At 42.2% G+C, this 26,155-nt stretch overlaps 1 protein-coding gene across 2 annotated transcripts; it reads left to right on the top strand.

The window, feature by feature from the left end:
* Positions 1 to 1,396: 1,396 nt before the first annotated feature.
* On the top strand, positions 1,397 to 26,125 carry MCM6 (minichromosome maintenance complex component 6). 2 transcript variants are annotated; one of them, XM_008178590.4, is made up of 17 exons: positions 1,397 to 2,265; positions 3,713 to 3,859; positions 4,621 to 4,731; positions 5,399 to 5,648; positions 7,180 to 7,345; positions 7,429 to 7,574; positions 9,096 to 9,246; positions 9,931 to 10,072; positions 11,488 to 11,629; positions 11,794 to 11,901; positions 12,393 to 12,548; positions 13,700 to 13,828; positions 14,415 to 14,576; positions 16,207 to 16,342; positions 16,630 to 16,797; positions 20,096 to 20,235; positions 25,587 to 26,125. In XM_008178590.4, the coding sequence occupies exons 1-17, from the start codon at positions 2,168 to 2,170 to the stop codon at positions 25,698 to 25,700; spliced, it is 2,466 nt and encodes an 821-aa protein (XP_008176812.1). In that variant the 5' UTR covers positions 1,397 to 2,167; the 3' UTR covers positions 25,701 to 26,125. The 2 variants fall into 2 exon arrangements, with proteins under 2 accessions (XP_008176812.1, XP_065416599.1); XM_065560527.1 differs by lacking the exon at positions 1,397 to 2,265 and adding an exon at positions 2,754 to 2,772.
* Positions 26,126 to 26,155: the final 30 nt, after the last annotated feature.

The raw sequence follows: 26,155 nt of genomic DNA, 5'->3' as shown, positions 1-26,155 counted from the left end.
GTGTTCTCACTCTGTCCAACAGATTCTGCTGAGCAGTAGGAAGCCCTCAACACGGACCACATACTTGGCCAAGTGGAAGCGGTTCTCCTGTTGGTGCGAACAGCGAGCCACGTCCCCGTTGCACGCACCTATCCCTCTCATTTTGGAATATCTCCTCTCCCTAAAACAGCACGGGTTGGCGATATCTTCAATTAGAGTTCACCTGGCCGCTATATCGGCCTTCCATCCAGGGGAACTCGCGTCCTCGGTATTCTCTAACCCGATGGTCGTTAGATTCCTCAAGGGCTTAGACCGGATGTACCCACAACAACGTCACCCCGTTCCGACGTGGGACCTCAACCTGGTTCTCTCCAAGCTCACAGGTCCTCCATTCGAGCCACTGGCCACCTGTTCACTTCTGTACCTGTCCTGGAAGACAGCCTTCCTCGTAGCCATCACCTCAGCAAGGCGCGTTTCTGAACTCAGGGCGCTTACATCCGAGCCCCCTTACACAGTTTTCCACAAGGATAAAGTGCAGCTTCGTCCACATCCTGCCTTTCTCCCTAAAGTGGTTTCTCCATTTCATATCAACCAGGATATATTTCTCCCGGTTTTTCACCCTAAACCACATGCTACTCGCCAGGATCAACGTTTGCATTCTCTGGACGTACGCAGGGCCCTGGCTTTCTATATTGACCGCACAAGGCACTTTAGAAAGACGACGCAACTCTTCGTTGCAGTGGCCGACCGAATGAAAGGCTCACCGGTCTCCTCACAACGCCTATCCTCCTGGATTACGTCTTGCATCCGGACTTGCTACGACCTGGCAGGTGTCTCAGTACCACACCTCACCGCTCACTCCACGAGGGCCCAAGCTTCCTCGACGGCTTTCCTGGCGCAAGTTCCGATCCAGGACATTTGTAGAGCTGCGGTTTGGTCGTCAGTCCACACGTTTACGGCTCACTATGCACTAGTGCAGCAGTCCAGGGACGATGCTGCCTTCGGATCAGCAGTTTTGCACACAGCAATGTCTCACTCCGACCCCACCACCTAAGTTGGGCTTGGGAGTCACCTAATGGAATGGATATGAGCAAGCACTCGAAGAAGAAAAGACGGTTACTCACCGTTGTAACTGTTGTTCTTCGAGATGTGTTGCTCATATCCATTCCAAACCCGCCCCCCGTCCCCACTGTCGGAGTAGCCGGCAAGAAGGAACTGAGGGGGCGCCGGGTCGGCTGGGGTATATATTCAGCGCCATGAAGGCGCCACTCTAGGGGGCTCCACAGCCGACCCGCCGGTGTTGCTAGGGTAAAAATCTTCCGACGATCGTGCACGCGGCGCGCACACACCTAATGGAATGGATATGAGCAACACATCTCGAAGAACAACAGTTACAACGGTGAGTAACCGTCTTTTCCGGGCAGTGCAGCGACGTGAGAATTAGACCCTACAGGGGCAACTGCAGCCTAGGCAGGCTGCCGCGCTTCCGGCTGTGGCGCCCGGAGCCAGGCACACGTTAGGCGCGGGGCTCACCAGGGGCAGGGGCAGGGCCTCCCGCAGGGGAAGCAACGCGACGTTCCAGCGCCACCCACTGAAATGTGGCCCGCTGGCGCCGCCGCCACAACGGAGGGGCAGCTAGGACAAACCTGAGCGGTTCCCGTTTAAGTTGAAGTGAGGGGGTTCAGCGCGGCACAGTGTGTGGAAACTGCGGCCGGCAGGTGCCGCTTGTCGCCGGCTCAGCTCACAAGCCTGGAATCACAGAAACGTCGGACTGGAAAGGACCTCGGGTCTCTTCAAACGATTAGCAACCGAAGAAAGGGAGCACCAGCACTGCGCATGCGGAGCCGCTGCTGCCTGCGGTGCTCAGACACATTCCGCAGCAGCGGCTCCGCATGCAGAGGCGGAGCTCTTGTTTCACGGCCTCTTCATTTGCCGTCCGCCGACTCGCCGCCCTCCCCTTTAAATGCCACCTCCCCTCTGATATCGCCGCCTTCTTTCTGCGGCCGTGTCGGGTTTGGCGGGAAAATCTTGCCGGGGAACATTCGGAAGAGGCGGGGCGCGGATAGAGGCGCCCGCTGATTGGTTGGGGGTGGCGCCCGCTAGCCACGTGGGCTCTGTCCGCAGCGCGCGAGTTGCTCCTGTAGCCCTTGTCCTGGACCGGTGGCGGGGGGAAGGCTGAGCGCGAGCCATGGACTTAGCGACCGGGGATGCGGGGGCCGCGCACCAGCAGCTCCGCGATGAGGTGGCGGAGAAGTGCCAGAAGCTGTTCCAGGACTTCCTGGAGGAGTAAGTGCCCCCGGGCAACGGCAGCTGTGCGCCCCCGCCGCCGCCTGGACGCTGTCCCGGGGCGGGGGCAGCAGGGCCCTTACCTGCACTGGCCGCGCTTTCCTCCCCCCCTCGCCCCCCCATGGCGGGGATGCTCCCTGCAGGAACCGAGAGGAATTGGCGGGGGAGGGGGCGCACCTTGTGGCTGCTCTGAGGTGCACGACCCGGCCGTGACCCGGCTTCGGGAGAGGCACCTTCTTTACTCGGCAGCCTCCTCAGCCCTGTCTCCCCGGGAGCGCGCCGCTGTGCGGTGGGTACCCACGCCCGGAGGCCTCCCCAGCGCCTGTAACTCCGTCTGTTAAAACCACGGAAGCTGCGGGGAGGAACGTCCTGTCCCGTCGGGGTCCGGGCGGAAGAGACCTGGGTCGGTGCGATTGCTTGACGGGGGCTGAAGTCTCTCGGCATCTCCCTGCCCTGATGCTGCCTCTCCTAATTATAATCCTACACACCTGAGTTTGTTTGCAACTGGTTGGTGTCCGTTATGTTTGACCTGAGGGGGAGGGTGTCTTCCCTCTGGTTTACTTCTGTTTGAGCATTCCCTTGTTAAAGCAAAGTATAATCCCAGATGGTTGACAAATTAATAAATTGTTAGACCGTTATATGAGATTTCTCTTGTATCTTACTCGTACTTTGTGCATTTTGGATAGCTGTGCACAGAAGATGCTAACACTTGACAGAAATCAGCCTTTATTTTGTACCCTCGGTTTCTTGTATGATCATGCACATGTGACACACAAAGGTTACTGTTAGCAAGACTGGCAAATCGTTTTGGCCTAGATTCGAACTGCATTTAAATTTAGTGCTCCATAATATCTCATTGTCGTGAATAGTGAGTCTCTTCTAAGGCTTGTGAGAGAGAATGTGGGTCTCCCTTGGGTTATTTGAATTTTCCCAGAGAGAGCTTTTCTTCCAAGTCATTGACAGAAATTTTTGTGCAGTAGCTGTTAATGAAGCTTTGTGCGGTGTGTTCGAAGGTTCCTTCATCTCTTGGTTGCTTAAGTTTCATTTTTCACATTTGAAGTTCAGATTAGTCCTCTAAGGGGTCTTCAATCAAAAACCAAGGCTGTCACATGGTGCTATTCCTCATATAATCTGTAACAATCATAAAGAAATAAAACACATTTTACCTGTGCAGATCATTGTTAAACTATAAATAAAATGCTGTCTGGGGAACCAGGTATCTGAAATACAGATCCAGTTGTATTAATTCATGTTGAAATTGCCATTTGTGGCTCAGTGGACAAAGGGGTAGGAGAAAACTTGTATTTGGCAGTGACATTTGCAAGTGCTAGTGGTATATGGCCTTTTTCTCCTACCCCCTTTACACAGGACACTGAAGACCTGTATTCAGTTGCTGTTTGGTATACAGTACTGCAAAACTTTCCCCCTGAAATGCTGTCCCTTTCAGATTCCAGAACAGTGATGGGGAAGTCAAATACTTACATGATGCTGAAGAGCTAATCCGCCCAGAGAGGAACACATTAATTGTGAGCTTTGTGGATTTGGAGCAGTTCAATCAGCAGCTCTCTACCACTGTCCAGGAGGAGTTTTACAGGTAAGGCTCACCTGAGAACTGGACAACATGACTTGGATATAACAGTTAAAAACATTTCCCCCCATTACATCGGGACTTTCTGCTGACTGGTCCCATTACTAGCTCTGCCCACTTCAGGTGCTGTGTTCAGAACTATCACCGAACATGAGGCAAATAGGCAATTGCATTTGTGCGTGGGGAAAAGTAGATGGACAATATGGAAATACTAAATGAATCCAGCCATCATAGTATTTTACTTTATTGAGCCAGTTGCTGTTTTCTAGTCTCAACATCTGTTTCAGGCTAAGCTTGACCCAGAAGACTTAGGGCTTGTCTACTTGCTTGGGGGTGTGAAAAAACACCCCCTTGAGCGCTGCAATTTTCAGCACTGTAAAGTGCCAGTGTAGACAGTGCACCATCGCTGGTAGCTGTGCTCCCAGTGCTGGTAGCTGTTCCCCTCGTGGAGATGGGTTTTTTTTATAGCGCTGGGAGAGCTCTCTCCCAGCACTATGCCGTGACTACACAAGCCACGTTAAAGACGTGAAGTGAAGACGTGCCCTTAGTGAAATAAGCTTTACTCAACTCCCTTTTTTAGAATGAAAAGCAAAAATGTGTTATCACACAATATTTCAGATTTGGCATATTTATACTTGCTTACGTGTATCCTGGCATACTATAAGCCAAAGCTTACACATATATGAGGGAGGCCTTTGACTGGTTGTAAAGGGAAAAGGAGTTTTGTGTAACTTTTGTAAAATGTGAAATTCTTTCCTGTATTTCAGAGTTTATCCTTATCTGTGTCGAGCAGTGAAGACTTTTGCCAGAGACCATGGAAATGTTCCTCCAAACAAAGACTTTTATGTTGCATTCCAAGATCTACCTACCAGACACAAGTAAGAGATATATATATTTTTAATAGTTGAAACACATCAAGCTGGACTAAGCAGACATAGGATAAAGAAGATCTGACAACAATAAACACATGACATAGCGATTACAATTTTAATAAATTAATAGATTCCAAAGCCAGAAAGGGACCATTGTGATCATTTAGTCTGACCTCCTGTGTAACACAGGCCAAATAACTTAGCTAAAATAATTCCTAGAGCATATCTTTTAGAAAAACATCTAGTCTTCCATAGAAAGCCCTCCATCGCTTGTAAATAGACAAGCGTTCTGTGACTTGTCTATTTTAAAATCGGTTTAAAACATGTTTTTTTTTTTTTTTTCAAAACATAAACTCTCATACCTTTGTAATGCTGACTTCAACTTTAGAAATCATCCAAATTATGTTCTTTATCACAGATAATTTTAGAAACACAGAGTAAACGAACAAGTTTCATTAATGCTAAGCATGATATGTTGGTGCGGTACTGAATGCTCTTAATGACCCCAGTTAAGTAAAGCACTTAAGCATGTGTTTAGATTCCATTGTATTACTTAAGATAAATATGTACTTAAGTTCTAAGTGCTTAAGTATTTTGCTGAAATGGGGCATAAAACTGTGGAATGCCAGATCACCTAGGAATTGAATGGCTATTAATCTGATATTTTTAACAGAATTCGAGAGTTGACATCAGCCAGAATTGGCTCTTTGATGCGTATTAGTGGACAGGTGGTACGTACCCATCCAGTTCATCCAGAGCTTGTAAGTGGAACCTTCCTGTGTCTAGACTGTCAGACAGTGATAAAAGATGTGGAGCAGCAATTTAAATATACACAGCCAAACATCTGCAGAAATCCAGTCTGTGCCAATAGAAGGAGATTCCTGCTGGACACAAACAAATCAAGATTTGTTGACTTTCAAAAGGTATTTCCATGGCTTCCCTAGAACTTTGTTGGGTGTATGTGTTAATGATGTCTGCATATTTAGAAGGTGCTATTGCCACTAGTTCACATTAAATCTTGATGATATGGAGTCAGATATTTTGCAGTCCTAACACATGGCACTTGAACTTATAAGTGGCTGTTTTCTATCTCCAGAAGATGTATTAAGTGTTTGAAGTTACAGATGAGACTTAAGCAATTTTCAGACTTGAGATGCTTTTTTCTTCTATAAATAAAACGCACACATTTTAAGGCAGGAGACCTTCAATACCAGTTTCCCATAATAAGCAAGGTAAAATTGTTCTATACAAATATTATGCTAACGTTTTTTTCTGTCCACCTAAAATAGAGTTTAATAGTTATTAACTTTGGTTATGACTGAGTTATATTAATATGGAGTGGTTCAGATGAGCAAAGCCAACCCATTTTATCAGGCTTTTAAAAAACAGTAGCCTTCATCTCTTTCTATGCTGAAACACTTAATTTTTTTTAAACATGGTTCAATGAGAATGCTATTTTGAACTTCAAATTTATTTTGTTTTGTTACTAGAGTGTGTAAAAATTGGTGATTTTTTTTTTAAATAATACATTTGATTTTTTTAAAATTTAAATGTTTTTTGTTTTATTTTGTTACATTTTTTCTTTTAAAATAAAACCTAATACAAAATATGTTAAGGCCTACATTTATAATCTCTCAAAACATTTTAAAGGAAAAATAAATATGCTGTTTTGTGTTTAATTACATTCCAGCTACTGTCCTAATGCAGTTTGACACAAATCATGAAGAAAAAATTATGTAATAAATAAGCAATATATAATTCACTGTTTTCTAACATACTAAAAATGCACATGAATAAGAATCTGAAAATATTAAGCTTTATAATTGCTTAAATCAATGTATATTGTTATAACGTACCCTCCTAGGAAGCAAAAAGATGTACCAAATCTAGTGTAAAGGCTCTATTTAGTTGTAAATCAACATTATTTTTCTAATGATTATATTAACCAATGTGAATATTTTCTTTCTTTAGAAAATAACTGAAGTACAAATGGAAAAGTTGATTAAAATCTACTTAAATTGAGGCTTTCTACTTGGCGATTTAAATGGCCTTGATTTTAAATTAATCCACCCTGCTTTTTTACAATCTTTACTGTATAGATAGGGCCTAAATTAACTTATGCACTCCTTTTGAGGAAGGAAAAGATTGAGCTCGTTCAGTCTGTCACTGCAAGGCATTTTTCCCAGCCCTCAAATCATTTTTGTGACTCTTCTTTGCACCCTATCCAATTTTTCTAGCATCCTTAATCCTCTGCTCCAGTAGGACATTTTAAATAGTCACCTTTTTTTATTTAAAAGGAAGTGGCATGATTTTGTTATGAATGAAGCTTCCAGAGGGCAAATGACATTTCCCCCCATGTTAGATATAAGAAGTTTAGAAATACAGGTACTTTAAATTGCTAAAAATGGAACTTGTCAGTTTCAGCAGCGCATTTAATATTCTCTTCCTCTTTAGGTTCGCATTCAGGAGACGCAGGCTGAACTGCCTCGAGGAAGCATTCCTCGCAGTGTAGAAGTGATCCTGCGTGCTGAAGCGGTAGAATCAGCCCAGGCTGGTGACAAGTGTGACTTCACAGGATCGCTGATTGTTGTGCCTGATGTAGCTCAGCTATCCACCCCAGGTACACTGCTATCTGTAAATGGTGACTTAAGCTGTCCTGTGTGCATACTTGAAACAAAATTAAGACTCTTGTTCATATGGCAGGTGTGCGTGCAGAAACTGGTTCCCGTGTCAGTGGTACAGAGGGTTATGAAACTGAAGGAATCAGAGGACTTCGTGCTCTGGGAGTCAGAGATTTGTCCTATAAACTAGTCTTCCTAGCATGTTATGTTGCTCCAACAAATCCACGGGTAAGTATTTAAAGAAAATAGACTTAAAGATCTGGCTTGAAGAGAGTGGTGGGTTTTTTGCCTCTCTTAGAGTGTGAGGCTTCAGTTTATATCTGTTTATGATTTTGCCCTGGATCTGATGTGTTGCAACTGTTATATTCCTCTTCCATCTTGGTTTATGTAGCAAAGTCTCTCTTCCCATGTTCTTACTGTGACAGGGTCTGTCAGACCTTTTCTGCCCCCTGCTAGACACATCAGTGCCCTGACACTTCCTGCCCAAGGAAAACCACTCAGTTTAAGCAAATCAACAAGATAGTCCTCCAGAGGCCTAGAACAGCCAAAAGGAAATACTGACCAATCAAAAACCAGCAGGCTGTTTAAGAAGGCATGCCTGCTTCTGCTCGGGGGCAGAGCTGGGTGAGACTGGACAGAGGAGGAACTCCTCAGGGATAAGCCAGAACTCCGGTTCACATCAGGGCCTTGCCCTAACCGCTGCAACTAAGCATGTACATTTTAAGGTTGCCTTTTTTCCTCTTGTCTAAAGGTACAGACAACCGGAACTTGAGTTGCTGTTTTGTTACTTATCGTTTAGAGACTGATGCCAAGTTTGCAACACAGGCTGCCTTGTGCCAAGCAGCAGCCAAGCCTTGCAGACTCTGGCAGGGAGCTTGTGCAGTACCATGCTTGGGCCTGAAAGGGTTACTAGAGAGCAACCCCGCCTCCCGCACTTATACTTCAGAGGTGTAACTATCTGGCCCACTGTAGAGTTTTAAAATAAGAAGGTAGTAAATGACCCGTCTCCTTCTATCCAGGCATACATCTTGACCCGTCTCTCCCCACATCTCCATCTCCTGGGTATCTTAAGGTCCTCTTAAATATGACATGAACAATACCAAGCTCCTGATCTTGAAATTGTGGATCTTTGGGTGCAACACAATACAAATAGTTTTAAAAATTGCTTTTAGTTCATCTGTGGCTAAGTTTTAGCGTCACATGAGTTATGATGCATAATTTCACCAGCAACTTGACATCTGCATAGGCATAAAGAATATTTGAATCCTTCCTAAATTTGCTGGAAGCAGAAGTATCCTTACTCTAGTATTAGTGATATGCTTTCCATTTGCAATTAATTTTAATAGAGAATTAAAAGGACAATTTTAGCACAGACTCTAACCCCTTTCACTACTGAATTCTCTTTTGCTATGTGCAAAATGCTGCATGTGGCTCCATTGCTTTGGGAATGAAGGGGCCCAGTGGTATTACTGGAAAAGAAAAGGATGTTCCAAATGTACTTTTTCCATGGAAATCAAAAAACGTAACTTAAATTCCTCAATTTTTGATTTCCCTGTTAAACAAGCCCCCATGCTTCTGTAGAGATCCCAACAGGCTACACTGAACAGAAACCTTATTTGTCTTTTCCATGCTAAACTTGTGTGATTTCAAGTCCGTAGTTTTCTTTCCCCCCCCCCCCCCCCCCCCATAGCTGCCATACTTTGGATTTGTATCATGTTACCTCACTCTTACTTTCTTATTTGTATTTAGTTTGGTGGGAAAGAGCTCAGAGATGAGGAACAGACTGCAGAGAGCATTAAAAACCAGATGTCTGTAAAGGAATGGGAAAAGGTGTTTGAAATGAGCCAGGATAAAAACCTTTACCACAATCTCTGTACCAGCCTCTTCCCTACTGTACATGGTAAGAGTCCAGCTGTTATGGCAGGGTGAGCAGATTGCATTCTTGATAGTATCCGCTACTGCTATTCAGGCATGTGTTGGGACAGGTCGAAGACATGTAACTAATATCTCAAATCCTCCTGTCTAGTTTTTATAGTGCTCTATAAGAGGTTGGTTTTTATTTAATATTTTGGAATGAACTGCAATCAGAACAGTAATTTCTATCACGGGGTGACCTGTTTATTTCTAGTTGGTCAGTAAACCCTACAGCCTAGCAATTGGATGCAAACTTTGTCTGGTATAGACACTCTTAAAAACATCCAAGGGATAGGACTTCACATATCTCTGTTCTCAATGGAGTGTATGAAATACTGTTCAGACAATAGCTGCAATTTGATAAGCCATTTTGACACTGGCTCAGAATAGTTGCTTGTGAACTCACTTAGGTCCCCCTGTCTTTCTGAAGAAGTTGTTCAGCTGAATTTCTGTCTAAAGATTTGAGGCTGCTATAGCGCCAAGGAAATCAGCTTCCTTGTAATTTGCTCTACCTTAAAATTGCATCAAGCATATAAACGCTGTTGCCAGTGCATGTTGTTCAAATACATGAGATTTTAAAATTCCATTGGGGTGAATTTTTTTCTACACAAAGTGTAACATCCCAAAGCTGCATTATGGGCCTTCACTGGAACTTCTCTTTATGGTGCAGGTAATGATGAAGTGAAACGAGGGATTCTACTGATGCTCTTTGGAGGAGTTCCTAAGACAACTGCAGAAGGCACTTCATTGCGAGGGGACATCAACGTTTGCATTGTTGGAGATCCAAGTACAGCCAAGAGTCAGTTTCTCAAGTAAGCATCTCTTTAAAATCCAGCACTTAAATGTTGCCATTTATAACCAGAGCTAGGAGTGTATGTTGTGAGAAAGTTGTAAAGCACTTAATGAATATGGGAAGGCAATGCATTTGCCTCCTAAGCTAGTACTTTGATATGTGTATTCAAGAACTTTAAGGAGCACTGTCAAGTAGTTAAGAGTTCATCTTGTGAGGCTTAAAATATTTCTCCTCCTTCAGGTTTTACTGTATCCCAGAGAATAAAAAAAAAAATCTTTGAGTCAAGTCATACTTGAGGTGTATCTGTACAGCATATTTGTTCAGCCTTAAGTCAGGTAAAGAGGAATAAGTTATTTGAGCACCTGTTTCCAGAACCATGCAAACCCCACTGAATATGGTGTTTACAGAAGTAAACAATAAACTCTGTTGGCTACATTGTAAGAACAATGTTGTGGTGGTGACATTAGATGCCAAAAATGAACTGGTGCTTGACAAATCTGGTAACAAGTGTTGCTTTTGACAGAATTTGAGTAATAAATGCAGTATATTTTTATATCCCTTTACAGCAGAAATAATAGTGCCATGGTTCATACTACCCATTTTTAGAAAATAAACAAGTAAATTTATTATATTGTTTAATATTTGGTAAATTAAAACATCAGATATGACATGATGCATTATTTTTATGGGGTTTCCACTCGCAGCATAGTCTAAAGGAATGAGCATAGATTTTGGAATAGGAAGAATTAAATTCTGATTTCAGCTCTACACTGACTTGTGATGAGGCCTTTGACCAGTTGTTAAACATATCTGTGTTTTCCCTCCACCTGTAAGATTTGTATACTTTACTTCTGAGGTCCAGTAGGTATTTTTAGAGGCTTAATGTTTGCATAGCACTCAGAACATGTTGGGAAAGTAACTGAAATATTTCACTGATGGATTGTATTTAGTAAAGAACAGCCTATCCTAAATTCTCAATTACTGAGACAATCTACACTCACTGCTATATTTGCTTTCCGCAAGCTACTCTTAGTATAACCTTTGAGAGGTGTACCTGAATATTTAGATGCTAATATCTAAACTGTATCGTTACAGTTATTAACCTTAATTTGGGATATTGCAGATTATGTACTTTACCAGAGATCAGCAACCCTTGCCACGCGGCCCGCTAGGATAAGCACCCTGGTGGGCCAGGCCGGTTTGTTTACCTGCTGCATCCGCAGGTTCAGCCGATCGCGGCTCCCCCTGGTGACGGTTCACTGCTCCAGGCCAATGGGGGTGGCGGGGAGCGGCAGCCAGCATATCCTTCGGCCTGATAGAGTGGTAGAAGGCATCACTGTGTAAAAGTTCTTGTATCCGCACCTCCTGCAACATTTCTAATAAAAGTGGATAGTTAGTGCAGACTAATCACTTATTGGTACCTCTCTCCAACAGACATGTGGAGGAATTCAGTCCCCGTGCTGTGTACACCAGTGGGAAAGCCTCCAGTGCTGCTGGTCTAACAGCTGCTGTAGTGAAAGATGAGGAGTCTCATGAATTTGTCATCGAAGCAGGAGCCCTGATGTTGGCGGATAATGTAAGTCCACTAACTAAAATTTGAAGCGGCGTTTAAGAATAGTAGGGTTCCAGTATTCCCTGTGTTGTTTTGATTTCACTGTACACAATTTTGCAAAAGTTTTGTCTTTCTTGATCTAGCTGCTGTAGAAGTTGGATGATCTTATTTATTTACTCTTGTTTTAGGGGGTTTGTTGCATTGATGAATTTGACAAAATGGATATACGAGATCAAGTTGCCATTCATGAAGCAATGGAGCAACAGACTATATCCATAACAAAAGCAGGAGTTAAGGTAACTTGCACCATTCCTTGCAGAGTTTGCATGTGTATCTGTGTATTTGTAAGATATATGTTTAATTACAGGTTACTTAACCTTTCTGAGCCTCACTTTCCCCTATCTGTAAAACTAAGAAACCTATCCTGAATGCATTAAGCCTTATATAATAATTAAAAAGTGCCTGCTGCAGTATTTCAGATACTACTATCTTAACTGTTAAAACGATGACCTTTAATGTGAACTGTATATCAGGGCAAAGTACTAGTTAGCCAAAACTCTTTTGTGGCATCATTTCTACTGCTTTTGTTATGCTGCTGCTGTCAGTAGAGGTTCCCTCTAAATCAGTAGGGATATTGCAAAGTAAGTGGCTGCATTAGCAGACAGGTGCCTAAATTCTATACCTACCAATTGGAAAAGAAGCCATAACTTGTTGCGTTTCTTTAGTAAGTGGCACTGACAAGTCACATATTAAGGCTTTGGTAATTTTTTTCTTCTTGCATTGTCAGGCTACTCTGAATGCCAGGACCTCCATTTTGGCTGCAGCAAACCCAGTTGGTGGGCGCTATGACAGATCAAAATCTCTGAAACAGAACATAAATCTGTCAGCTCCCATCATGTCCAGATTTGATCTCTTCTTCATTCTTGTGGATGAATGCAATGAGGTAAGTGCAGGGGCAGTAGCTGTCAGGAGCCTTTTCCTCTCTCTCTGCATTCTACAGAATTACAAGGCTGGAAATACAAATCAGCTGTACAAATTATGCTGATTTAAGATGTTGACCTTTAAAATTTCTAGTAGTTTGATTTAACTTGTGCTTTGGCTGGTCACTGAAGCTGTGACTGCTGCCAATAGTCCACATGGTATTTGCTTTGGTGTGCTGAGACCACAGCTTACCATATTGTCTGTTTCTCCTTGTACTCCTCTGTCAGTCTGTCTATCCATCTTTTATCTGTTATCTTAGACAGCCTTATACCCCATAGAATTTGCAGTCTTTTTGCTTTTTTTTACTCTGTCTAGTATAATGGGGTTCCTGTCAGTGACTGTGGCTCTTAGCCTCTATACAGGGGTAGGCAACCTATGGCACGCAAGCTGATTTTTCAGTGGCACTCACACTGCCCGAGTCCTGGCCACAGGTCTGGGGGGCTCTGCATTTTATTTTAATTTTAAATGAAGCTTCTTAAACATTTTAAACTTATTTTCTTTACATACAACAATAGTTTAATTATATATTATAGACTTATAGAAAGAGACATTCTAAAAACGTTAAAATGTATTACTGTCACGCAAAACCTTAAATTAGAGTGAATAAATGAAGACTCAGCACACCATTTCTGAAAAGTTGCCAACCCCTGCTCTATGATAATACAAATAATAAGAAAATGAGATGTAGAAAGTGATGCCTTTCTCTGTACCCCTTCCCTAAGATTGACTCTCTAACAGGCATTGAGTTGATGGAATACACAAAAAGTAGTCTGAGATGAAGGAAAAGAGAATTTAGAATTCCCTCACTGCCAAGTTCCAGATTCTACCACTTGTTTGGCTAAGACACTAGTCATAAAGTAAAGTGTCAAGAAGTCATGGCCAGTCTTATTTGGGTTTTTTACTACCTTTTCCATCTCTTTAAAACTGTTTATGCCACAGCACACCACTGGAAACATTGAGTTTTGATAGTTTTGCTTCTGGAAAAAGTGCCTGTGACATCAAAGGCACGAATGGGGGAGCAGGAAGTGAAGGAACAATGTCCCTGTTGTGTGTTAAGTTGATGATGGCTTCACTGCTATATGAGAATGATCTAACAAAGCAATGACTTCTTAGGTTACGGATTATGCCATTGCCAGGCGCATAGTGGATCTGCATTCCAGAATAGAAGAATCTGTTGATCGTGTGTATTCACTAGATGATATCAGAAGGTACCTGCTATTTGCAAGACAGTTTAAACCGAAGGTAACTATACTTTTTATATTTTATCTTAGCATACAGGTCTAAAGGTCTAAAGAAGTTACTACTCTGCTTAATGCTTTCTTTGTGCAGATAGAAAGTAAATCAGTGAACTGATCCCATAGTATAGCAGTTAATTAAGCTGTGGTGTGGAAGCTTGGAATATTTTGGATCCACTTGCTCTCCTTGTAAATGCCAGAGCCCCCGACAGCACAGTTGAGATTGGATTTAAAAACTTGAGCTGAGTGTCTGTCAGTACCAAAAGCAAATGAAGAGCTTAATCATGTTTAATTCATATCTCTGGGTGTGGGAGAATCATCATTGCCTCAACAGTATCTGGTAATCTGTAGTTTAGAGACTTGTTGCTTAATCGAGCAACTGCATTGAACAACTTTTTTGTTTTGAAAGGTTACTGCACATAGAAAAATGTAAATTTGAACATAACAAAAAATTTGCTTCAGTTGTTTATCCAAATTATAACTTAAAAGTGGCTTTTAGAAATATGCAGTGGAACTTTCAGAAGTTCCACTAATGGAGGCAGTATACTTATGCCAGTTCATTATGAACAAATGTAACATCTTATTTCAATCAGATTTCTAAAGAGTCAGAGGACTTCATAGTTGAGCAGTATAAACGATTACGTCAACGGGATGGCTCTGGAGTTACGAAGTCATCCTGGAGAATCACAGTACGACAACTGGAGAGCATGATTCGACTATCTGAAGCTATGGCCCGAATGCACTGTTGTGATGAGGTAACACATAGCTTTAAAAAAAATTTTTAAACAGCTACATAAAGGCAATTAGCATTTTGGTTTTGAAAGTTGACAGTGATACTCTGAATTTGCTTTTTCCTGGCCATTTTCTTCCCCGGTTTAAAATAAGGTCTCTGATTCAGCCAATACTCAGTTGTATGGCATGTCAGCTCCTCTTTCATGCTGCTGCTGCCTTGTTTCCCATATTTAAAAAAAATCTCTGGGTGGGTGGGTAGGTGGGTACATTGTGGCTCACATTTTCAAAGTTAACTGAGATGTATGTGATTTACCTGATTGGATATTAATTCATGTGCTCAGCAATATTAATGTAAATGTTCCCTGCTCATCAAAACATGTAAGGAAGGAGAAGTATAATATTATGAAGATCTACACAATCTACTGAGGTCCAGCTCCATTGGCATTGTGATTGAGTGGGCTTGGGAGATGCTGCCACTCTTTTCCACCCCCAATCAAGAAGGAGCCAAGCAGAGCCCAGCAGGACATCTAAGCCTCACTGACGGATTGCCAAGTATAAGGAGCCCAGCAGAGCCTATGGGTGTATTTGAACTCAGTGAGGGGGAGCCAAGAACAGGGAACCCAGAGAACTTGCATGATCATATTTATGCAGTTGTTCAGATCTACTGAATGTGGTTTCTTGCATGGATGGGATTTGGAAAACTTCACTGCCTTTTTTTCATAATCTAATCCCAGTTTAAAAACCCATCTGCTTCATTGTGAATATAGGATTAACATGATTTTACCTATTACTGTTTGAATTTGACACATTTTGTTCTAAACTGATATGATATCCAAAAAATATCAGCTAGTTATGTTCTAAAGATGCTTGTCAGGTCAGATTTCGGCTAAGTTTAGTTTTAAAAACAAACCTTGCAGCCTGTAGTCGGGCCAATGAAGACGATTCTAGTTAACTTCTTTCTGGTTCCCAGGGGCACACACTTCAATTATAAACATAAACATTCTTGAATAGTGTTGCCAGTCAAACATTACAGCATTGTGTTGTTTTATTGGAAAACTGAAAGTGAAACAAGTGAGTTTAAATTTTCATTGTTCAAGTAGTGTGCAAAAAACCCACTAGTGAATGGTAAAAGTGTCATTTCCTAAGAAAAGGCTAGGATTATCTGTAATTTAGGTAATGTTGCTTTGTTGTGTTAAGGATCGATGTCCCATCAAAAGTCATTAAGTGACCTTATAAAAATGTCATTGTGGGACTCTATGTTCTCTATTTATGTGGGCTCAGTTTGAACAAAACCTTTTTTCTAATTGCCAGCCCTGAAAACTCACCATCAGCACGCTATTTATTCCTCAGTAATCCTATGCAAATTTTCTGAAAGTCACAAGATGTCGTCAGAGGGCATAGTTTGGCCTTCAGAATCCTTATAGTTTATGGCAATTGCATGAGATAGAAAGAACCAACCTTGGTTGTCAGCTGAGGGTAAGTTTCTGGGGCTGGCAAAAAAAAAAAAAAAAATTCTACTTTTGATATAGGATTAGTGAGATGTGACTATGGAGACCTCTGCAATGCCATTCTTAGTCACTTCTCAGGGTAGAATCACAATCTGAAGTACAATTCTTAAGTTCTGAACACATGAATGTTTTGCAAATCTACCAGGTTCATCCAAAACATGTGAAGGAAGCATTCAGGTTATTAAACAAATCTATCATCAGAGTTGAGACTCCAGATGTCAATTTAGACCAAGATGACGAACAGCAAATGGAGGATCAGGATGCTGAAGATGGAGTCAACGGTAAGTCACTTGCTGAAAAGTTTCTGGCTTTGCTTGTGACTGGGAGGAGGGACTTTCCAATGTTTAGTGCTTAATTGTTTGACAGAAGTGCATCTATTCTCTTGTTTCCTGCTTCAACCTCTGTCCCTACTGTCTCATGCTCTAGGGGCTTGAGTAGGGGATTGTACTTAACTCTGCCACTGTCTTGCTGTGATCTTGGGAAAGTCACACTGCTTCAGCTTCCAGATCAGCGTAACGATGCTAATTACCTGAAGTTTAAACTTTATTCATAAAATATGTTGATACAGGCGGTGCAGATGCTCCAGCAGGTGTCAACGGCCTTGTGAATGGGATCAGTGACCACTCTGAGGATACAAATAAAGATGCAGCCCCCAAAGCTTCCCTGAAACTTGGCTTCTCTGAATACCGCCGAATCTCTAACCTCATTGTGCTGCACCTCAGGAAAGCAGAAGAAGGTAAGAACTAATTTAAAAACTGTAAAGTGAATGGGCTACATCATCACAGATGCTCTTTGGTTATATTGTAGTGCAGGTCTACAACTCTGATCTGGAATTTGTCAGCAACAACATAGCTGGTTTGTGTAACAAACTTAGTTTGAGTCCAATTCCACATTCGCAGCATTGGCCCATTGCCATTCAGATCAATGAAGCCATAATGCCAAATTCAGTATCATTCCAGCATGACTTTAAGACAGCAAAATGAAAGGGCTTCCCCAGTGACCTCAATGCTCGTTATAAGAAAGATTGAACCAATACTAGAAAATTACAAACAGTTTGTCAATGTGATATGTATTGTGTGTCGAAGCATACTTCATGAGACTGCAGAGCAAATTATTTGCCAGGACTAACATCTGAGTTATTGGATCGGTACACACAATAAAAGCAGAAGTTCAAAGCAGACCCATTCACTGAGGATATCATCGCAACTGGCAAAGAACTGGTCTCTGTTCTAAAGGAGGAAAAACAGCAGTAAAGGCAGAATCTCATTGAGAGTATGGACATGACCCACAGCAGGAAGAAAGCATAACCACACAAGGAAGGCAAAGCAACGTCTCCTAGAAAATGGTAGGGCACTGAACAAACAACCTAAGATGCAGCTTAAGTGGCAAGAAGAGTAGGAGACTTTTTTGTATACTGAATTAACCTCCAGAACTAATGCCCTTAAGAATGGCAAAGCTGATGGCCTAATCAGTGTTCATACTGAACAAATCAAACGATTTGGACCAGCAATAAAGAACTGGTTAATTAAGTTGTCCAGATACATAGAAAGTATCCAAGATCTGGCAACAAGCATGTGTTGTGGCACTCCTGAAGCTGTGGAAGGACACAGTGGAGCTGAAGAACTTCAGACCTATATCACTACTATGTCATCTCCACAAACTGTAAGAGCACTGTAACACTGCCTGTCACAACTTGTTGAAAAGGACCTAATCCTAGAGCAAACTGGATTCCTCCCAGGCAAGTCATGCACCTGTCAAATGCTGAACATCACTTGATACATTGAAGATGGCTTTGAAAATGGTATGGTAACAGGGTCAACAAACACAGCACCTACCAGCAGCATATGACACAGTAAATCACAGAAGGCTCCTCACTAAAATATACCTGATGAAAGGTCACCAACTTTTACAACTGATAGTGTCTACTAGAGAACCGATGTTTTTACTTCAAACAACATGGGAAGTGGAGCCTATGGTGGCAACAGAAAAACTGCCTACCAAAAGGGAGCATACTCTCCTCAATACTTCTCCGCATCTATGTGAATGATCAACTCAGAGCTGGTGCTAGGCATAAGCAGACTGAGCAATTGCTTAGGGCCCGAGCAGCTCAAGGGCTGTTAGCTTTTTATTATGTGTTGTGTGGGGCAAAAATGCATCTCCTTAAGGCCCGCAGTGGGCTAGCACCGCCTCTGGATCAACTGGCAAAAGAAGTTTTATCTTGCCGACTACCTAGGTGTCTCTGCCCAAGCCACGGCTCTTGCCCAGATCAAAACTACGCAAACATCAGCACTGTCCGGGCTCTGTCTGTTACACTGAGAATCAAGTGCATGCCACCACAGCCAAAATGTAAGACCTTCTCTTCCATTTTTGGAATCGTGAGGCCAATAGACAACTCAGCATCATCAGGAATGGGATATCACTTGCCCACTGCTGGAATCCTGTCTACTGTGGAGTGACGCCAGGCTGCATTCTCTCCTTCAAGGCACAGGTGGAGAAGACAAAAGGCAAAATTAGCTCCCAGAACAATATGCTCAGAAAGCTTGCTAATTGCAGGGATGGTTCCCCAGTTTGAATTCTAAGAGCCACTGCACTTGCACCTCACTATTTGAGGGCCGAATACACATGTCCGGTGTGGGAAAGATTGGCTCACGCAAAGCAACTGGATCCTGTACAGAATGACAGCTGCTGCTACATCACAAGGTGTCTAAAACCAACAAACATGAACAACCTTTATGTGCTTGCTGGAGTTGCTCCACCAGATATCAGGAGAGTGGTCACGAGCAAAACTGAATGATTATGACCAGTTGAAGATACCAGACGTCCGCTACATGGTGACACATGGCCTCCCTAGCAGCAACAGAACTGCTTAAAAAATCAGCAACAGCTACACAACTGGAAATGTAGCGCACACTGCTCAAAATACTTGACAAAGATGTCAAAATGCACATTGATGTTGCCGAACACCTTCCTGCAGGTACCAAGAGAGATTGATAGACCTGGAGATGTTTAAAGAGTCTCCAAGCAAGAGATGGAAGGCCAATATGTAGAAATATGCAGAAGTGGGGCTATGCTAATGACCCGGACACATGTGACTCCAGTGAAACACACACCATCTGTTGGTCTGCCAGCTTTTGGAGGAACCATGCATCATGGAAGATCTCATCAGGGCTACAGGTCAAGCCATATTATGTGCCCAACGCTGGAGAAATCTATGATTGTGGTAAAAGGACACAAGAAGAATATCCCCTCGGACAGTACAACCCTTTCAGAAATCAAGTTCACACAAATCCCATGAAGAAACTTCTCTTTGGGTTCATTAATACCCAGTCAGCTAAACCAAAGAACGTTGGTTTGAAAGTTGGGAGAAGGGCTACATGGTTTGTCTTAATGAATTGGGTTGGGGGCCCTTTTTCACAGCACCATGGATCCACAATATGTCAGCTGAAATGAGGTCACTGCTAGGGTGAAACATGGCAGCTGTTTGACAATAATATAGCAATCCTACAGAAAAAATTAAGATTGGAAGTAAAGATTGCAATGTCCAGTTAAAGCTGCAAAAGTGGTTTAGGTAGACGGAATGTGCAGTTATTACAGAAGACGCTAGTGTTTTCCTCTTTGGGAGAACAGTAATGCTTTCGTTTCGTTGGCTTTACTTGGAGGAAACTAGACAGCGCTGCTTGCCACTCTTCTTACGTTTTGAATCTTCTAGCTGGTGTTTTTGCCAGACAGCTTATTTAGTTTGTGAGCTGCATGGATGGATAGAAATGAGAGCTTCAATTCTTGGTCTAAATGTGACTCCAGTGTGATTGTGACATGTCATCTGTCATCAGACACCTCTCATTTCCTGGGAAATCAAAACTCCTTGATACAAACAATCTGACAGGTTATTTTGGGCTTTTCTTTTCAACATTGTAAATGTTATACTAAGCCTTCTCTTTGACAGTTTGATTAGTATCCTCCTGCTGCTGTATGTTTATGCAATCTGGGGATTGGCATTGTAACTATAATAATCTAGGTTTCTTTTTTCCTTGCAGAAGAGGATGATTCCTCATTAAAGAAGAGTGATCTTATTAATTGGTACTTAAAGGAAATTGAATCAGAAATAGAGTCTGAAGAAGAGCTTATAAATAGAAAGAAGATCATAGAGAGAGTCATTCATCGACTTACACACTATGTATGTATGCAGTTGCGTGTATATTTAAAAGGGTTTTTAGCTTATAAATGTTTTTTTGATACTGTATGTTCCTAACTTGTTAAATGTATCTCTGTGCGCAGGCACCAATAATTGGTGCTGTATAAATACCTAGATATCTTTCTGTTAAAACTTCGGTCATGGAAGGAATGTCACAATTACAGGCTGGAAAAAGGGTGAGTGGGTGTGAGTGAGCTTCAGACATTACATACTTTCCTTTTTCAAGTATTAATAGATTTCCTTTGTCCTGCTGAATTGCAAACAAGAAGTGGTTAATAGCAGGCTGTGATACTCCCTGAAGCTTTTCATGGACTCCAGTTTCTAGGGCTGTTATTTTTCTTGTAGTGACTTTGAGGCATTCAGTAAACAATGTGAGCCTCCTGAGGAATGGAACTTTCCCCTTTCTTTTGCCCATGTAGCTGAAATATTCTTGTGATCAGGGTTCCAGGGTGGGCCACACTGAGATTGCTCGGTTAGAGCAAACTGCAAAGAATGGGGCAGATAATCCCCCAAACTGGTGGTTATTCTGATACTTAGATTCACCAAGCCAGCAACAAAATAGCTTCCCCAATACCTTACTGGTTTACCCAGAAGCCGGAAATAAAGTTGTCTTAAAGCAACCCAGCGTTGAGCTCCTACCCAGACAGCCAAGTCAAATACAGGATTACTGAAAACCTTACTCATCATATAAAAAGTTGTACTAATCCCGAAGGACCAGACACATTACCCACCAGGTCAAAAAATATTTCAGATTTTAACAAGAATTGGCTATAAGCATGTCTTTGCGTAACTAAACTAAAGTTTATTAAAAAAGTAGAGAGTGAGTATTGGTTAAAAGATCATTATACATACAGACATAAATAGAGTCCTTAGGTCAATTTCATAGTAGAGAAGGTGAGCTTTAGAGTTGCAAAGAGTTTTCAGAATTAGTTCCATAGGTCACCAATATCAGGGTGACCCACTCTGGAGCTGGGGACCTCAGCCTTGCAACTCAAACGTTCCCTTATGAAGCTTAAGCAGATCTGAGATAACAGGATCAGGGTCCAAGACCTCTTTTTATAGTTCTCTGACAGGCTATCAATAGCCTCTTGACAGCAGGCATTCCTTGGGTGAAGAATAGTGGCTTTAAAGTAACCTATTTTCCTATGTATACACAGGTAACTAGTTGCATGCATCAGCATGAGGTAATTATCCATTAAGCAGTTGAGAAACAGTTTACTACATACTTCAATGAGAAATATAGTCAATTATGTTCTTACACCCAACTTCTATCTAAATGTTAATATTCCCTTTTGATCTCAGAATCAATAGATATAATAACAGACAGGAACTGTTTCTTTACATGGTTAACATCTAACAAAGTTTAAGTAAACATACAAAATTAGTATTACCTCTAATTCTCTAACAATATGGGTTTGCATTTCAAAGCTCTAGTCTATGTGGCTGTGTTAGCTATTTATAAGGAATAGCCCTATTTACCATTTTATATACTCTTCTACTATGTCTTTAAAAGTTGAATTTAGGTCATTTAGCTTGCTAGTTGCTTTCTGGCTCAATGTCACAGTCCTCACTCCTGAGTTTAGGTCTCTGCCATGGTGGTGTAACTCGCTCTCTGGAAATTAGATTCTCTGTATCTCTTTTCTCTCTGTATTAAAACGATAGCTGCCAGAGGAATGCTGAGAAGTCAGTTTTAATCAAAAGCCTAACGAGAAAGTATTCCTTGGTTGATACTTGGCAAGAAATGCTGCTTCTCACTATGGCAATGTTTGGGGCAGGCAAGTCTACTACTTAAAACAGTGTACAAATGTTGCTAAATTGGCTTGCTCTGTAAATTCTACAGTGCCAAGAGTTACTGTTTTTAGGGTTTATCTACCTTGGGAGGGTAACTATTCCTGACTAAATAGATTAAGCTAATTTGATATAAGGCACTCTTATTCTGGAATAGTCCATCCTCAAGGCAAATCCTAAAGGGACGTAACCTCCTTGCAGATCAAATGCCATCCAGATTAATCTCCAGCAAGAAATGGGTTGGCTGTTCAGTCTCTCTGTCATTGGCAATCTTATTGTGCCAACTGAAGTTTTTGGTGACTATGTGATTGCCAACCATGTAGGGGCATTCCATGGTAAATGGACTTTGTAATTTGTTGGTCTTCCATGCTAATAATATATCCGTACCAAGAAAGCTGTCAAAACTGAATCAGTGCTGATGAAAGTAGTTGCTGGGTTTGGCTATGAATATCCTCATTGCTGATTTTGGCCTGCCACTTGATATGGAGCAACTGACCAAGACTATGAGAAAAGACAACATCGGTCCAGTGCTCTTCAGCCTTCCTTATTGCCTATTCCTAGTTTTGCTGCCATACAAAAGAGTTGGTATAACTGTAGGCCTGTAGATACACAGCTTTGTAGAAACCTTATTGTCACAATGTCTCCATAGAGGCTGTTTAAGGGCCTGGAATATGGCAGCAACTGCTGCTGTATGAGCATCCACATCTTGTGAATATCTTCCATATGGTCTGTGATGCATCCTTAGTGTTTGACCGTTGCCACCTACTCCAATATCGTGACTAGGCAGGTTAGTACTGAGCTAGTTGTAGTCAGGAGCTGGAGGCTGATAGTGGCAGGGGACTTGGTTTTGTCCATATTAATAACAAGGCCAGTGCATGTTGCTTTGTGCCCGACCAGATCAGCATCATCTGCAGTGATTCACCAACAAAGCAATGTCATCAGCATATTCAGGGTTTTGAAAACAAAATGGTATTCATCCTAATGTCACCCACAGCTGCCTTTTCATGAGCTGAACATGCCCGGAGGGTGTTTATACAGCAGCTGACCACCTACAACAATCTGGTCCTTGTAGCTGAAATGGCTAAGAGCTTGTCCCAGCTGCTGAGGCAAAAATGACCAATGAATCCCTGTGAAAAGGCAAACCTAGTATTCTGGAATAAGTGTGTCCACAAATGGAGTAAATCAAGAATAGTTCATTTGCTTTAAATTCACACTGTACCTTATTCCATATTAATTTTCATGATTCCAGATTAATAAAATCTGATTTAGATTGGATTTAGATCCCTATAGCTGGCTTGCTGAGACTTGTAAGGGGTGAAGTAGTGCTATGGACTAGTAAATGGACACTTGTAATGGTGGCATGTAGTATACAAATTTCAGGCCTGATTTTCACTTACACTACTCTGGTAGTGTAAAAGAGGCCTCTTAAAGTGGATACATTTGCCCACTTCAAGGCATCTTTACAATGTCAGAATAGTGTAAAGTGTCTTAGGGCAGGTCTACACTGCAACTGAAAGGGTGATTAGGGTTGGAAGAGACCTGAGGAGGTCATCTAGTCCAACCCCCTGCTCCACATCCTTGTCCACGTCCTTTCTGTAGCTGGACTCAATACTCCAGCTTAGGTAAGCCTATCCACATTGGCTTTAATCTAGATATCACATCTTAAAAATAGCAGTGAAGATGTGGCGGCACAGGCTTCAGTGTCTTATTGACACCCAAATGGTTCATCAGCAGAGTTGGAACCCTTAGTTTTTCCACCCTGATCTCAGCCATTTCAGCTAATGGAATAACTGATAACAAGAATAGGTTGTCATCCTCTGTGTGGACCAGCATTAGAGAGGGATGAGAGACACACTTTGCCAGTGGCTTTCACAGCAATTTGCCAGCATCAACGAAATGGTGAGACTCTGGAATCTTGGGTTCCATTCCAGGCTCTGGAGGGAAGTGTGCTCTAGTCAGCACAGACTCTACTGCCCCATTCCCTCCAATCTGTCCAGTATATTCCTCACCCCTGACTCCTTGTATCAGTTCTGGTCTCCCCGTTTACCCAGTCTCAATCTGTGTGTCTCAGGCCCACCCAGTCCTGGTTCTCCTCTGATTCATCAGATCTGTCTCCCCTAACTCCAGGCTCCTCATGGATACCAGCTCAGTTTTTCTCTCACCTTACCTTCCAGCCCACCCCTAGTCCCACCAGGCTCCTTGTCATGATTTGGTATTTTCCCTGTTTTGGGTCTGGCTCTTGTCTCCTCTGCATTTGAGTCAGTTGACTTCTTCCTCCATACTGCCTGAGCACCAGGAATGGGGGCATTGAATTTACAGGAAGGGCAGGCTCCTTGCCCTCAGTTCCACTGCCTGGTTCCAACTCCGCTTGGAGCAGCCATTACAGGGAAAGTTCTGTTTTGACCCTGTGGCCCCGGACCGGATGGCGCGTGCTCAGTTGCTCTGTGAGGATGGCGCACGTGCAGTCCGGGCACATGTATGAGCTGTCCTCAGAAGATGGAAACTTTGGAGATTTTAGCTGCTAAAATCGAAGTCTTTACTGAGCATGTATGAACTGTGAATTTACTTCCCCTTTGTCCTCCCCTCCCAAAAAAATTATAATTTGGGCACATTTTCCCAGGGACAGCAAAACACACATCCCTAGCACCCAAATTTCAAGTCCCTACTCCAAAGTATGAGGGCACAAGAACTGTTCAAAGAAAAGGTTGCCAAAATGTTTTTACAGTAATAAAACAATGCATTTTCTGCCCTACACTCATTCTTGGGAGTAGTTGAACCATTTTGGCTGAAATTTTCAAAATAAAAATACATCTGAGACATACCGGCATGGAAAATTTCAGCTTAGATGGCTAAGGCTTGGTAGTGTTATAAACAATTTAAAACATTCTTATAAGGGAAAGCGTTGAGCAACTTGTAATAATGGGTGGTCCTATCTGCCCCGCCTGTAAGAAGGGTCAGCTGCTCTAAGAGGCAAAAAACAGGGAAAAACTACCAGAAGAAGAGAACTTGTGGAATCTGTTTCTCTGCAGGGAAGAATTGAAGCAGACAGCGTGCACAATGGAAGAGTGGGGAGAGAAGCTTGGGTAGCATGAGGACTAGGTGAAATAAGGAAGGGTATGCAGGATTAAAGGGGTAAAAGTAGCAGTGAACCACATCCTTGGTAGGAAGGCTGATTCGGTTGTTAGAGCACTAGGCTGTGGGAGACCTGGATTTAATTCCCTGCTCCACCACAATCCTCCTCTGACTCTTGGCAAGTTGCCTAGACCCAGATCCCCAAAAGTATTTAGGCATCAGACTCCTATTGAAATCTGTGTCTCAGTTACTCCATCTGTACTTGGATATCATAGCAATGGGGGTGCCATATAAGTACTTAAGATAGAAACATGCGAAAGGGAGGTGAGGGAAAAGATGAAGTAAAGTGCAAAAGGGAGTTGACTTTTCTTTTAAAAAGAACAAACACTTACTGCATTAGAATTATCTTTCAAAAATAACTGTGTTCAATATTAAGGCTTTGTGTGAGTAAGGATTTTTTGTGTCTGTTTCAGGACCACATTCTAATAGAACTCACCCACACTGGGCTAAAAGGCTCCGCAGAAGGAGAGAGCTTTGATGAAGACCCATACCTGGTAGTTAACCCCAACTATCAGCTGGAAGACTAGGGGTTGTAACATACCATAGTAGGACTTAATTTGTTAATTGCATGTTGGAAATGCATTCTTTGTACATTGTTGCAATACTCACTGAATAGCTAAATTCTTAAATTTGTATGAACACTTTATTGTGGTGTGGAGCAGTACTCTTAGCAATACATGATTATTCATAGATATTCAGTATTCCTGGAATGTGGTTTTATATAAATGATACATTATATAATGTTTCTGAGTTTTTTTGTTTTTAATGGCCCTCTTCCAAACAAGGCAAGGTAAGGCAACATGAAATCTCTTCAGCATGGAGCTATCCAGAAGCTTTTTTAACAGTGGGAAAATTTGCACCATTCTTCTCTAGTATCTGTTAGTGAGATTTTATGATGTAGATGTTTACAATTCTGTTTTTCCTATTAAATAAATAAAATTTGTTAAATGTCTGTGGGTGTCTTGGGGGTTGGGTTTGTTCT

The sequence above is a fragment of the Chrysemys picta genome, chromosome 11, assembly GCF_011386835.1.
Source record: "Chrysemys picta bellii isolate R12L10 chromosome 11, ASM1138683v2, whole genome shotgun sequence".
Lineage (NCBI taxonomy): Eukaryota > Metazoa > Chordata > Testudines > Emydidae > Chrysemys > Chrysemys picta.
The sequence above is the reverse complement of the archived record's forward strand: the minus strand, read 5'-3'. Positions and strand labels throughout refer to the sequence as shown.